General features: G+C 40.1%; 1 protein-coding gene across 2 annotated transcripts in view; it reads left to right on the forward strand.

Annotated features, from left to right (window-relative positions):
- The window catches only part of MTHFD1L (methylenetetrahydrofolate dehydrogenase (NADP+ dependent) 1 like), a 174,299-nt gene that overhangs the window by 89,227 nt on the left and 70,200 nt on the right, over positions 1 to 14,872 (forward strand). For both annotated transcript variants that reach the window (XM_068985301.1, XM_068985302.1), the window contains exons 21-22: positions 11,492 to 11,631; positions 14,688 to 14,729. In XM_068985301.1, the coding sequence (XP_068841402.1) occupies positions 11,492 to 11,631; positions 14,688 to 14,729 (182 nt within the window). The remainder of the gene's footprint in view (positions 1 to 11,491; positions 11,632 to 14,687; positions 14,730 to 14,872) is intronic.

Below are 14,872 nucleotides of genomic sequence, written 5' to 3' on the forward strand. Positions count from 1 at the left end.
ACAGTCAGATGAACAGGAAACCTACATATATATCCTTTTATACTGTACTGACATACTAGTTTCTGCTGTCTTGATTTAAATCTGTGTCTGGAAATTTCCGTTAGACCCTCTCTCACTTACCTGAAGTGGTATAGCTTTGGGGTAACTATCAAAGAGTTATGGCCACTCTTAGCCTCCCAAATTGTAGCTTTTTCATCAAGAAACTCTGAACAAATCTCACATCTTTTCTAAATTAGAAATGTAACCTTGACTTTAGTCCCAGAGTTACTGTTGTGCAAAGAAAGAAAACACTGCATAATGTTCAAATTATGTGCAAACTGAAATGATAGAAATGAAAAATGCTATCATATTTCTAAGTAGAATTTATTTTCACAAAAGAATTAGCTAGGATTAGGTTCACCCACGTATTTTTTTGTTGTTGTTTGTATGCATACGTCAGTTGCTCAGTTGTGTCCAACTCTTTGCAATCCCAGGGACTAGAACCCACCAGGATCCTCTGTCCATGAGATTTGTCAGGCAGGAATACTGTAGTGGTTTGTTATTTCCTTCTCCAAGGGATGTTCCTGACCCAGGAACCTAACCTGCATTTCCTGTGTCTCCTGTATTGTCAGGAGCCATCAGGGAAGCCCTTGGTTCACCCACACATAGCAGCAATAGTGAAGAAAAGTGATCCAAAACAAACATGTCTATTTCTCTGCCATTTAAGAGAAATCCAGGGTAGGCAGTTTGGACTGGTATGTCATCTACTCAATCATTAGGGAGTGCCTAGTAGCCCAGTATGGTTGCACAGGCCCCAGCCATCACATCTATATCCCAGCCAACCAGAAGAATGAAAGGCATATCACCATATCGCTGGTAAGGATCTTCCTAGAAGTCACATAGCACTTCTGTTTACATCTCACTAAACAACCTTGGTCTCATAGCCATACCTAGCTGCAAGAGGAGCTAAGACATTTTCTGGTTCTGTGTGGGCTCCTTTAAATGGAAAGGTGAGGTCAGCATGACATAGTTCAAGAGGTTTTACTAGACTTGGAATTGAGTTAATGCCGAGTCATCCATGTAACCATCTGTCTCTTTCTCTCTCTGTCCAACAACTGCCTGGTGGCCAGCCGTGGTTTAGAGAAATGAGACCTTTCACTTCTCTACACAAACATACTTAAAGTTATCTTCTGAATCAGCCAAACCAACTGGCTCACTTTCATTCTTAAGTGTATCAAAGATTAGTATTTTCCTGTGTAATACAAATAATCATTTTTATTATTGGTACTTTACCCAAGTTGGACCCACTTCTAGATATGAAGCCGTACTTGGACCATACCAAGAATGAGAGAGAGAGAGATGGCAAAATGAGTTTTTTGTTTATACAAAGTAAAAATGACATGAGTCTTTACTTTCAGCTCGTTCTGCTGTGCAGGCCGGGTAGAGGTGAGAGGTGAGAACAGGAGTATTACTCTTAACACTTTGTTACCTTTCTTTTATAAACTGGGTTTACTTGGACCTCTCAAGGGCATGTTCTCTGTCAATAGTACAGAGAGATCCAAGAACGTAAATTACAGTGAAATGGTTAAAACACCAGATACGTTTCTCCTTCACATCAAATATTCCAACAATATATCAATAATATGTTTCTAATCATATATATTTCATACTGTCACTTTCACTTTGTACACAAAAGATCATTTTTAAAATAAGCCAAAGAAAAAATATGCTCAGCTCTCCTTTTCAGGGCAGTTAGCTTCAGTTTGAGTTTTTTAGACACAGAAAGGAATGCTGGCTTTTTCAGTGGGCCCTCGTTTGCTCGGTTGTATCGAGTCCTTTTAAGATCTCACTGGACAGGCAGGGGGAGCTTAACTAGCACTAGTGACCAGAGCAGACACACTAAGGAAACACTGCAAGAAGGACCATGGAGAGAGGCTGTTCCTGCCTGCACACATCCAAAAAGACCTTTCCTCCCTACACGGCCCTGGATCAGTGAGAGTGACATCGCATATGTGCCTCTAAATATAATGATAATGGCTGATTACACTGAGGTCCTCATTGTCGTTCTTTTGAGCTGCCTGTTCTGTTTGTTCCAGTGCTGATTAGGGTGGGACCAGGCCTGGAAAATCATCACAGTGATCTTGGGAGAAACCAGTAGGCCTAGACAGGACTGTAGAACCAGCCAATCTATCTCCCTTCCTAAATAAGAAATGTACGAAGTAGAGTCTGGACCAGGGGCTGTTGGATGTTTTTTGACTGAAAGCCAGAGCGTAAAGTATATTTTATGTACAAAATGCATGTGCACACATGCACACACGTGTGCAAAAAAGGAATCAATGTCTTATGAATTAAGACTACTTCCTTTTATCCTATGTAGTGTATCCTAACATTTCTAGTATTTCCTATCCTATTTCTTTGTTTTTAGAAAAAGTTCTGTTTGCAACCCAATAATTTGATTATGTAAAACACTAATGGATTTCTACCCTCAGTTCACAAATTCCTGCCCAACCTACTTTTATTTAGTTGAATACATTGTAGAATCTTCCAACTTTCAAGTTTGAAATGTTTTCCTTCTGTCTTCATTTCTTTTTCTATAATAAAAATTGTTATAATAGGAATGTTGGTAGATTTGTTTTCAAGCTCAGGAATCTTGGTTTCTCTTGCTGGGTTTCTTGTACTTGCAGAAGAAGGCAGTAGAGGTTTGGGGGTGTTCTTTTTTCCTTGGAACCCTCAAGACAAAGTATATTTACCTTTTGACATTTATAGTTTTTTTCCTCCTTGGGTTGATTTTCATAAACTGCCTGATGCAAAATGTTCTATTTCATCTTTTCATTATTTTAGATTAAAGCATGGTGTTGGCACAGACTTTTAGAATTTGTTTCAAGTTAGTTTCCTAGTGTCCATTTCTCAGGAGCTGCAAGAGAACAGCTCTGCCCCAAGCAATCATCCAGAAGTCCAGAACTTTGGGATACCACAGTTTGCTAAAAACAGAAGGGTTAAAACCCTGGTCAAAACAGTGACCTTGTACAAATGCTCCTGATCCCTACAAGAAGATGACATCTATTTCAATAATGAATTTATAAATTTAATTCAGTTGGATTTTTATAAGGGAGGTAAAAATATAGCATGTATAATTTAATTTTCATCTAAACTTTTTTTTTTTTCCCCAAAATCAAATTACACTTTGGTCAGAATCATTTTACAAAACAGGATGATTAATGATAACGATGAGTTCAAATAATTGAACCAGAGTCTATGCTTAATTAATTCTCTGGAGGAAGGAAATTCTGGGTCCAGATAACAGAGTACATCTAAGTGGCATTACTGGTATTTTCAGAGTTTTTATTTTTGAAGTAGATTATTCATGGGGATCTATATCCTTTCTAGGACTTCCCTGGTGGCTCAGATGGTAAAGCATCTGCCTACAATGTGGGAGACCTGGGTTCGATCCCTGGGTCAGGAAGATCCCCTGGAGAAGGAAATGGCAATCCACTCCAGTACTCTTGCCTGGAAAATCCCATGGACAGGGGAGCATGGTACGCTACAGTCCATGGGGTCGCAAAGAGTTGGACACGACTGAGTGACTTCACTTTATGTCCTTTCTGTACTTACCATGTCTTCTCTTTCCCTTTTCCCTGATTAATCGCCCGTAACCTTCTCATGCATTCCATACAACTACCAGACTTCTCCTCATGTGTAAGTGCTGCCATCACCAAAAGGAAAGAAAGAAAAAAGCACAAGTTAATATTAATATTGGACTCCCTAGGTGGCTCAGTGGGTAAAAGAATCTGCCTGCAATGCAGGAGATGCGGGTTTGATCCCTGGGTAGGGAAGATCCATCCCTTGGAGGAGGACATGGCAACCCACTCCAGTATTCTTGTCTGGAGACTCCCATGGACAGAGGAGCCTGGCGGGCTGCAGTCCTTGGGGTTGCAGAGTCGGACACGACTGAAGCGACTGAGCACACGCACAATATTAATCTTGGATTCTCCCCGCCGCCACCTTTTTAGCTTTTTTTTCTCCCTGTAAGTCTCCTAATATGTGCCTGGTTGAATCTGTACAGCTGACGGAAATTTGACTCTAAGACATTTAAAAAACCCAAGAGCAAAGACAAATCCAAGAAGGCAGAAGTGATTTAATTTTTTGTAAAACTTCAAAGACTTAAGATGAGTTGGATCCTTTATGTTTAATAAGTTCTAAGCAAGTTCCTCCTTTTTTTCCCCCAGCTGTAGTCATAATACAGAGCTTTCTCTGTCATTTACTGATTCATCCTGGTTCACTTAGTCTCCTTCTAATCACTGAAAAAGTAATTAAAATCCTCGAGGGCCAGCCTACCTTGAGCTCCAATTCAGAATTTATGTGCTTCTGTGACTCTGACCTCCACTTTCCCTATTCAGCTGCAGCTGAATAGACCTGCTTGCACATGGCAGAAAAGGGCAATTTGAAGAGTCCAGTTTCCATTTCCTTTAGCTTTGTTCAGGAATTAGAGCCCACAGTGCTTCAGAATGAAGCCTAATCCGGCATATACCTTACTTCTTCCTGTGCAGAGGTTTTGTTTATTTTCTGATTTGTCATGAGAAAGTTAAGTGCCGACTGAATGAAAGTTACAGTTTTATTTCTCCCTCTGTTTTAGAAGAAATTCTTTTCAGGATTAAGTTAGCAAAATCTGTGCTGTGCCGATGTATTTCTTATCTCAACCTGTTTTGAGCTAAACTCATTGCAAAGGCTAGGTTTTCTGAGAGACCTGTAACAGTCCGTAAATTCAAGTTCATGTCCCAGAGTAATGGGGACTCACTTTGTTGTATATTTGATATACATGTCAGTTGCATGTATCATGGAGAGAAAAATTATTACCATTATAAAGTGGCTGCAAAATCTGAAAATTCTAATCTTCTGAGCACGCGCAGAATAAAGAGCCCTTAGTGACACAGCAAGGTGGAAATTCAATTTTGCTATGATGGTGATAACATTCAAGCATATCAAGAAGCCAGAAACTCGGGGACAACTTTTGGTGCCTCGATTTTAACTCTTTATCTGAGTGCAAGGAGGGTTTTCCTCAGAGTAAAAGTAGAAAGGAGAATTTCAGATCTAAAGTGTTTGCTGCTTTTTTTCTCCCACCGTGGTGTACGGTTTAGAAAAGAAAACCCAAGCTAGAGAATTGTGGTTACTCATTTCCCCAGCCAGTGCTGGAGGGTAGACGCCTGGCTGAATGAGGCTGGGAAGACAAGTCTTGGGACCTGACTCATCCAGTGAGAGGTGGTGACTCCCTGGCCCCCAGATTTCCATTAGGTTCTCAAGAGGCCAGCCTGCAGAGTGAGTATTCTCTGCCTGTGGCCCATTTCAACTGGGTGTTAGATACCAAGCCCAGATGGAGCTGGTCCTTGCAGCTTGCCCTCTGGGGCGTCTTTGTTTTTCACCAGTAACACTGCCTGCTGCTTGCTGCCCAGGACTCAGCACTGTAGGCTGAGAACTAAGAGAGGACGTGATTCCCTATCCCTAAATGAACTGCTCTAAGACAGAAAATAACTTTCTGCATAAAGAGAGAGAAAGAGGATGGAAGGAAAGAGGGCAAGAGGAGGAAGGGAGGAAATACCATAATGGAGGAGACTGCAGGTGACTTGCTTTCTTTTATCATATAGGGACCACATTGCAATTAGAAAACAAGTCTGGACTTCGGGAGAAGAATCTAGAGCTATGTCTTAGCTATCAGATTATTACTGAAGTACAAGGTGTTGAGATTTTCATCTTGTTGCACAACTTGCTAAGCAGCTGAGTTAGAGAAATGCTGCAGAATCAGTTATACACGGACAAGGCAGGATGGGGTGGGGCGTAGCCTGCAGTCAGATGGACCATAGTTTTCCATCCAAGCTCTATTGCCTTACTGTGTGACTTTGGAAAAAAACTATCTAAATCTTCATAATAACTTCATAATCTATAAGCAGTGGATAAAGGTGATGAAAAGTGGAATGAGATGGAGGATGTCTAATGCACTGGCGGGCACACAGACATGTCAGTGAATAGTAACACCTGTGCCTCTCTTGAGCCCCAGTCTCTGAACAGCTTTTCCCCACCATATATATTTCTTCTTAGTAGTAAGGTGGATCATGGCCATCACCTGTGTTGTTCTGTATTCCCTGCTTTCTTATGAAGTTGGTGCATCCGTCATCAGTGAGACACTACTTTTCATCACTAGGAACTGCTGTGTTGTAGTAAACACATCATTGACACAGAACATCAAACTTTGCTTAGCGGATTTTTTATTCATATTTCCATGTCTTATGGTATATAAGGTTATTGATAGCATAATCTTGTACAAGCTTTTGTTTTATCACAGGAAACACATTTGTAACATTCTCAGAAAGAGTGTCTAGAAAGTACAAGGCTCCTTTGTTATGCTTGAACTAGAGCAGAATGTCTTCCTCTGGGCATTTGGGATGAATAATTCTGGGTGGTTGTTTTTTTGTATTTTTGTTTTTTTTTTCAAGGGGATGAGTGTCTGTCCTCTGAATTCTATGGTGTTTAGCAGCATCCCTGGCTCCCACTTACTCGATGCCAGTTAGAGAACCAAAAATGATTTCAGATACTGTGAAATGTTCCCAGTTGAGGAGCACTGAACCACACTTAAGATTGTGATTTGACAGAAATGGGTTCAGTGAATGTATTAACCCATGAGGTCATCCAGAATTAAACATAGAGGAGAGTTGATTCAAATTTACCTACATGCTCGTAAATGATTAAACATTTTAAAAGTACCGAAGGGAATTCAAACAGGAAAGAAAGAATGAAAAGAAAGATCAGAAAGATGCTCCTTTGCCATTAGGTAATGAATGAATCTTTCTCATCTTTGTCATGTTGAATATGTGCAGACAGCCCTGTTTCCTCACTAAGTGAAGACAAGGGCATGTTGATAAATGTTTAGATGCCTGGCAGGGTGATAGAAGTTCATCAATTATTGAATGAGAAGAAACAAAGATTGTTTTAGTTCTGGGGTGTGTATGTTTAGTCGAGTGTGTTTGTGCAGAATGGCAGAGAACACATAATACAGAAAGGCGAACTCTGCCCCACGCATCAGAGTGACCTCAGATACCATCGTAGCTTCTGTGTTGTTATCTCAAGAAAAGAGCTTACCTGGCACATAGGAGGCCCAAGGAGGTCAGTGTGTGTGATCCCTAACGGACCCTTACAGACCTAGAATTTTTATGAGACCATAGCTTAGATAGAGCTTCCCTGGTGGCTCAGCTGGTAAAGAATCTGCCTGCAATGCAGGAGACCTGGGTTCGATCCCTGGATTGAGAAGATCCCCTGGAGAAAGAAAACTGTGCCCTCTCCAGTATTCTGGCCTGGAGAATTCCATGGACTGTATAGTCCATGGGGTCGCAAAGAATCGGACACAACTGAGCAAGTTTCGCTTTTCATAGCTTATAGGGCCTACCTATGATGTCATGATCGTAGCAGGGTTTTTGTGTGTGTGTGTTTTAAGATAGCAGATCAGTGATTACTATAAAATATGAGTCCTAATTGTCCCTGCAACTTCTGTGTACAGAGCAAGTAGGGACGTGATAAAATAAGTTACATACAAGCATCATCTCTCTGCCTCACTGAATAATTTCATCGGTAGCAAGCGTGCCTGCCAATAGTGGCTTTTTTGTTGCTGTTTTTTCTATTCCATTTGTACCACGTGACTCACAGTGTCCTAGCAGATAAGAACAGAGAGACCTGGTTGTCCAGTATTGGCTTTTGTGCAGAGCTCTTGTTTCCTGTGAGGTTACTAACAGTGTTTGTCCACATAGTGAGTCCTTTCCCAAAGCAGACCCACCGACAGTTCCCTTCGGAGAAGATTATGGGTTTCAAAGTTCAAATCAAACCAGGCTATAAAATGGCTATCTACTAGCTTCCGTGCTCACACAATCAGAGTATCCTTGTTTCCTGTTTCCATTCATGCTGTAAGTTGAATAGCTGTAAACTCCTCCCTGCTCTGCCCCCCAAAGAAAAGGGATTGCCAAGACAAATAATTCTTGTGACATGGGCAATTTCTCGCAAACCTTTTTAAAACATGCAGCTTTCAGAAGCCTACATTGTGTGCTTTTCAGGAATGCTAAATCATAAGTAAATGTATTTGCTTCATGACTGAAGACCAAGTCTGAGCTACAGTCCACATTAAATAATTCCTTCACCTGTATCTGTTTTTAAAATTATAGAGAGGACTTTTACAGGAAGGGAATACATGGCTTATTTCAGATCACTAACATTTTCTTCAGATCACTAAGAAAATGTTACTTACAGGTTTTCGATGTTGACAAGTCCCAGGAATTGGCTAGGAAAAGGAACTTGCCCCCACCTACAGCCAGATAACGTGCCCCCTCCCCAAGGGCCGAAGACACAGCAGCACGGCACGGTGAAACATCCGAGTTAGTTCTTGTTGATGACACCTTATGAAGCGGTCCTTAATTTTAAAGAATTACCCACCAGCATACCTTCCATTTTCTTACAGCAGTCTGATATTTGAAAACAAAAGCACAGTATTTCAGACGTTTTCAGCAGATGAGAATCTGGCACTTCTACTTGCTTGGGTTTTCTTCACATTCTTTGCCTTCATATTTCCTTTGCATTTAGAAGCCACAGTCCTGAAACTTTACCGTGGCATCCTGTTTCCTTCCCGAGCCGAAGTTCTTTTTGTTACAATTCCCCATACCTCCGTATGTGTCTATCTGCCATTTCCACTGAATGATAGCATTTACTTTAAATCACCACTGGCTCTTTCTCTGATAGCTTCTTTTCTTTGTTAATTAATTCTTCTTTTTTCTTTTTTTGCACCTGATGTTACATTGGTTACTAGTGATACAAAGATGATTAAGATATGGTCCCTTCCTCCACTCAGGCTAATTAGGATGCTACATGCAGAAATAGGTATGGGTCTGTGGGGCAGCAAACCAGAAGGCTAGGAGGGGCAGAGAGCAGCTTCCTCTTCCTGAGGTGATCAGAGGTGCCTACTTGGAGAGCATGGCAATCCACTCCAGTATTCTTGCCTGGAGAATCCCATGGACAGAAGAGCCTGGCAAGCTACAGTCCATAGGGTCGCAAAGAGTCAGACACAACTGAAGCAACTTGGCACGCAAACATGTGCCTTGCAGTGTTCATCTCTCCTACAGACATGGTCCCTATCCTTATGGAGTTTATAGTCTTAATAGGGGAGCTTCATGTGGAAACATGCACCCAACTGGAAAGACCTTAGAGATCATTTGATCAAACCATGTTAGGTGAATAATAGTCTACTTCTGACAATAGGATAACATTAACCAGTTTTTAAAATACCTTAGCATTTAAACATAAAACCTGTAAAACTTTGGTTACTTGAATCCCTATAACAGGGGTACCACTGAGATAGGGATTTTTGCTGTCAACAATCTCCTCTGGCTTTGACCTTTAACTACAATCAGCCCTTTGCATCCGCAGATACGGAAGGCTGACTACATTCAATGTACCACTCCATTTTATATAAAGAGCTTTATAGAAGCATCCTCAGATTACGGTGTTCGCAGGGGCTGCTGGAAGTAATCCCCCGTGAATGCCGAGAGTCAGCTACAGTGATCAAACCACCAAAATTGTCCTAAATTCTGCATTAAAGGAATGTATTTTATTTCTTCAAATTGTCCTGCTATGTCTCTTGTTCAAAGGAAGTATAGTAAAGGGGAAGAAAATGACTTGTAGCTATGTTCATTCCAAATTGAATACTTTCAAAGGAATATTTTTCAATATGTCAAAAGCATATCAACAGTCATAAAAAATTTTATATCCTCTGGCACCATACTCTTACCCTTGGGAATTTATTCCAAGAATATAATTTGAAACAAGTTAAACTCATATGCACAGATACTTTGCAGCATTCTTTATACTGGAAACAACTCAAACATCGAATAACAGGCGGAAGAATTTTGCAAATCTTGGTACATCAACTTAACAAAATTATAAGCTGCCACTTATAATCATACATTTTGAAAGTTTGTAGTACAGTAAGAAAACTGATAACTTTAAAAGAGCAGGCTACAAAATTCTACCTATTCTAAAAAATTACATAGTCATATGAGGCACTAAAAGGAAACCATAAAGAATTAGGATAACTGGTTGACTAAAGAAAGGTCAGAAAGCGTCTGGAAAAAAAAGGATCTGAAATTATTGGTGTTTTATTTTTATTAATTTTTTGAAAATATGTGTATTCAGTGAATGCTGGGCACAAATATCCTCATTTGTTCACAGGTTAAATAGTTTTTATTTTATCTTAGTAAATTCTTTTACTGTCTATTCCTGTCTCTGCCATAAATTATGGCTTTGTTGTACTGTGAGTATGTAGTACATATTCCATAAATATTTACCTTCTATTTACATTGATAGTATTTCTTTCCTAGAGCAGTGTGCTTCTCAAATCTTAATGAGCATTCATCTCACCAGAGGATCTTGTCAGAATGCTGGTTCTGGTTCAGTAGTTCTGGGATAGAACCCATGAGTCTGTGTTTCTAAGCCCCCAGGGGCTGCTCGTGTGTCTGGTCCAGCTCTCTGCCCTGTGTATGAAAATGCTGCTGCTGACGCAGAGTCAGGGGTTATCCTCTTGGAAGGCAGTGTTGGGATAGCCTCCCTGGTATAGCCATAACTGCCTCAGTAACATTTCTAGCAGTCTGGGGACAGGGAAAGAATGGTTACAGATGTCTTCTGTGGTTATGAAATAAAGATGCTATCTTACGAGGCTGATGATCAACCTTAAGCCACTCAACTAATATCAACTTTGTCCCCTAATAGAAATGGCATTAATGTAAGTGATTCTGTGTATGTCTTATAAAGAGCAAGAAAAGATTTTCTATGGTAATCATGCTAGCAGTGTTGTTTGACACTGATTGACTATTTGGAACCTGATTAAAAACTTGAAAATCCCATCTGGGTTAAGAAAAACTTTGCCTTGACATTCTACCCTGGAAGAAAAATCTTGTTAAGGAGCAGTGGTGTGAAGCCGAGTCAAGAGTCATATTTTTACAATTCTGAACATTGTAAACATAAGGAGCATAAAGAAGCAGAACATTTTCTAAAACCAGGGGAACATCTTTTTACCTTTGTGTAAGGCAGTGGCACCCCACTCCAGTACTCTTGCCTGGAAAATCCCATGGACGGAGCAGCCTGATAGGCTGCAGTCCATGGGGTCACCAAGAGTCGGACACGACTGAGCGACTTCACTTTCACTTTTCACTTTCATACATTGGAGAAGGAAATGGCAGCCCACTCCAGTGTTCTTGCTTGGAGAATCCCAGGGACAGGGGAGCCTGGTGGGCTGCCGTCTATGGGGTCGCACAGAGTCGGACACGACTGAAGCGACTTAGCAGTAGCATGAACAGGATATCATGGTGTATAGTAGCCTTGAACGTGGAGAGGAATTTGTCATCCTTTGAATTTGAACCACACCAATGATTGTCAAAACTTACCGTTGTTTTAGAAGATCATAGCAGGTTTCCAACTCAATTCTCCACAGTGACTGAAGCTGGCTTTGGTGCTGATATTGGCATGGAGAAATTCTTCAACATCAAGTGCAGAGCTTCTGGTTTGGTGCCCAACGTTGTGGTTCTGGTGGCGACCGTGAGGGCTCTGAAGATGCATGGAGGTGGACCAAGCGTAAGTTCCATGCTTCCTTTCTAATAAAACAGAATGAAGCCTAATTGAGTCTTCAAAACACTCAAACCTGCTTCATCACTACGGTTTTCTAAAATGTCTCCTTTTTCACAAATCACCATTTCAGGGCACTTAGAGTTCAGTAAGATCAAGTAATTAGTAACACCCACAAAGTAATTTCTAAGCAGTATTTTGGAAAGGAGCATAATGTAACCTCTAAGAGGCTAAACTGAAGCTTGTGTCAACATTTTATAACCCCATGGTAATGGGAGGATAGAGGCTCTGTTTCCTGAATGAAGAACAGAAGGGTAAGAGTGATGGCTTTTGTGGGTGGGTAGTTCAGTGTTTGTATGGATCATTTTTTGGTTCACTGATGCTCCATCTCATCAGATTTCATCTAGCACTATTTTCCTCCTGTTTCTGTTTATTATGATTTCACTTTATAACTAACTCTGTTAGAGCACTGGCTTATTTCTGAGAGAGCTTTGCTTAGAAATCTCAAATTCTGTTTTAACATTTTAAAAGACTTTATCAAAAGTCTCACATGTAGAATTCACACACAACTGAAAGGGAAATTTGTCTTTTCCATAGCAAAGGTGTTTTTTTTTGTTGTTGTTGTTGTTTTTAGGTATTTCCAAAAGGAGAATGAGAAATCTTGTGCTCGTTCATCATTTTTGAAATAAAATGATTTGGCGTTTCTTTATCACTTAAATCTTGATATACAACACAAACTGCCAAATCTGATCTCTTAACTGGCATGCTCTGTATGCAAACATCACACAATAATCAGTTACATAGCATAAAGAAATGTTTGCCATGATGAAACACCATAATATGTAGTATTTAATTGTCTTAGCAATTCTTTGTCCTAGGAGGGGCAGATGTTATTTTATGCCATTTTACAGATGAGGGTTTAGGGGATGTGAGCAGTATCACCAGATATGAAGTCTATGGCTGAGATCCAGTTCCTCCACTTTTTGTCCAGCAGACAGAGCTGAATATGAATAGAGGGGAAACTTTTTTGAATCCTTAATCCATTCATTGATACCAGAAATAAGTTTGAAATTCCCCCTCCCTATTTTACAACCTGAAAATTATAAAATCAAAGGGCTTTAATACTCAAAGGGCTTAGACACTGTCTAGTCTGGTTCAGATAAAATTACAGAGCTGCAGGAGGATTCCAGGTCTTGCTTAGTAATCTATTTAGGGGGCTAATCAAACATGAAGTCAAGGTCTCTTGACTTTAATTCCACACTCCAGTCTCGTCTTTGTCCTATAAAAATTCACTACATGATTTATAATCCTGTTTCAGTTCATCTTAATGTGTGTGCTCTGTTTTACAATGATTGCATTTTCTGCTCACCTTAATCCTTGGTACCTCGTCTACTTCTACTTACTGTCTTGGTTCCATGCTAGCGATGATTGTAACAGGACTCGAGAATTATAGGCGCAGATACAGTTGGAAAATGATAAAGGGGAGGGTCAGGGAGCCAAGTGAAGTGTAGCTTTCCTCTTCCGTAGTGCTTCTACTTTATATTATTTTATGAATGTCTATAGGTCTGTCTCCCTCTTTAACTCTGAATTCCTTGAAATTAAGGACTGTGTCTTATTCATTTGTGTATTCCTCATGCCTGGCATAGTCTGTATCAAGGAAATGTTTTCAGTAATTGAATAATAAATGAACTTTAATCTCCTTAATCCTGTATTCTCTGTTATCCACCTCATTCCTTCGTACTTGAATCAACTCTGTTACTAATGTTTTTGATCCTTTATCATTTCTACTTCCTTTTGATATCGTTACACAGATAACCGCAGCTGCCTCTTATGTTTATTCAGCTTGTTTTTTTCCCATAATTTGTACAGTGGAAAACACTATGACCCTTGAACTTGCCCATTTGAGCCCCAGTCATATCTCATCTTCCAAAATGCTGGTCATTCTTGATACAGTAAAAGAACGAACACTTTTGGATCCAAATATTTCTTTCATAATTAGTTTTTTAAACATGGTGTCATAAGGAGGGTTCTCCACAACCAATAAGATGTGTATTTATATTAAAAAGAGTTATTGTAAGGAATTATTAACACCCAATTATGGAGGCTGACAAGTCCAAAAATCTACAGAGTGGGCAACTGCTGGAGACTCAGAAAAGCCAATATTCCAGTCCCAGTCTGCTGGAGAATTTTGCACAGCTTCTTTTTGTTCTAGCAGGCCTTCAACTGCTTGGATGTGTCCTACCTACACTGTGTCATTCAAAAACACCCTCATAGAAATACCTGGAATAATCATGTTCCTTCACAATTAAAAAAAAAATTTCTGTGTTAGAGGTAACTTTTCAAAGGATTTCTGATATCCTCAAGACCTCTTTGCAGAGAGGAGAGTAGATCGCCACATCCTTGGTGAGTTAAAATGGCTAGGGTTTCTCACTGAAACCAGTTGCAGGGTATAGACCCCCCCAAAAAAAGAAAAAAAATGTGGAACTGTGAAAAGCCCCTAAATTGGGGTTTCAGAAGCCAGTTATAACGATTCATGCTCCTGTCCTGCCTCTCATTTGTTGTGTAACCGTGGGCACGACACCTGCCTTCTCTCAACTTCAGTTTCCTTATCTTTAAGCTGCCAACCCCATTGGTTTCTGTGAGAAATTAGGCTCAAAAGGGAAAAACTAATGGCAATTGTTTTATAATGGTTTATAATTTATTTAGAATGATGATGCACTCTGTATAAATCATATTGTGGGTTCCCTTTTTTGCTAGGATGATGGGCAACAGTATGAAATTTGAATTGCCTGAGGAGTTTTTTAACTGTTGCTGACCATGGGTCCCACTCCCAGAAATCCTGGTTTAATTGGTGAGGGTGGAGCTCAGGCTTCAGTGATTTTTTTAAAAGCACCCAGCAGACTTTATGTTCCTCCAGGGCCACCAATGATTGGTTTAAAGCACAAAATGTGCTTTTCAAGTGAACCTTCCCAGAAAGGGACCATGATTTGTTTTTCTTTCAGATCTTTAATCAGAGTTAACAGTGTGACAGGACTATTCTTAATTTTTATCTTTTCTTATCTCAGGTAACTGCTGGGGTCCCTCTTAAAAAGGAATATACGGAAGAGGTAAGAGTGAAGAATTATTCAAATCCAGTTAACCACTGGCTAGCAGCTGAGTCTCCATCAGGAAACTGGTTCTCTGCCAGTGGCCTCTTAGAAAAGTGCTTCTTTAATAGTCTAGTGGGTGGAGGAAGGGATAAAAATCCACT

The sequence above is a fragment of the Capricornis sumatraensis genome, chromosome 13 (genome assembly GCF_032405125.1).
Source record: "Capricornis sumatraensis isolate serow.1 chromosome 13, serow.2, whole genome shotgun sequence".
Classification (NCBI taxonomy): Eukaryota; Metazoa; Chordata; class Mammalia; order Artiodactyla; family Bovidae; genus Capricornis; species Capricornis sumatraensis.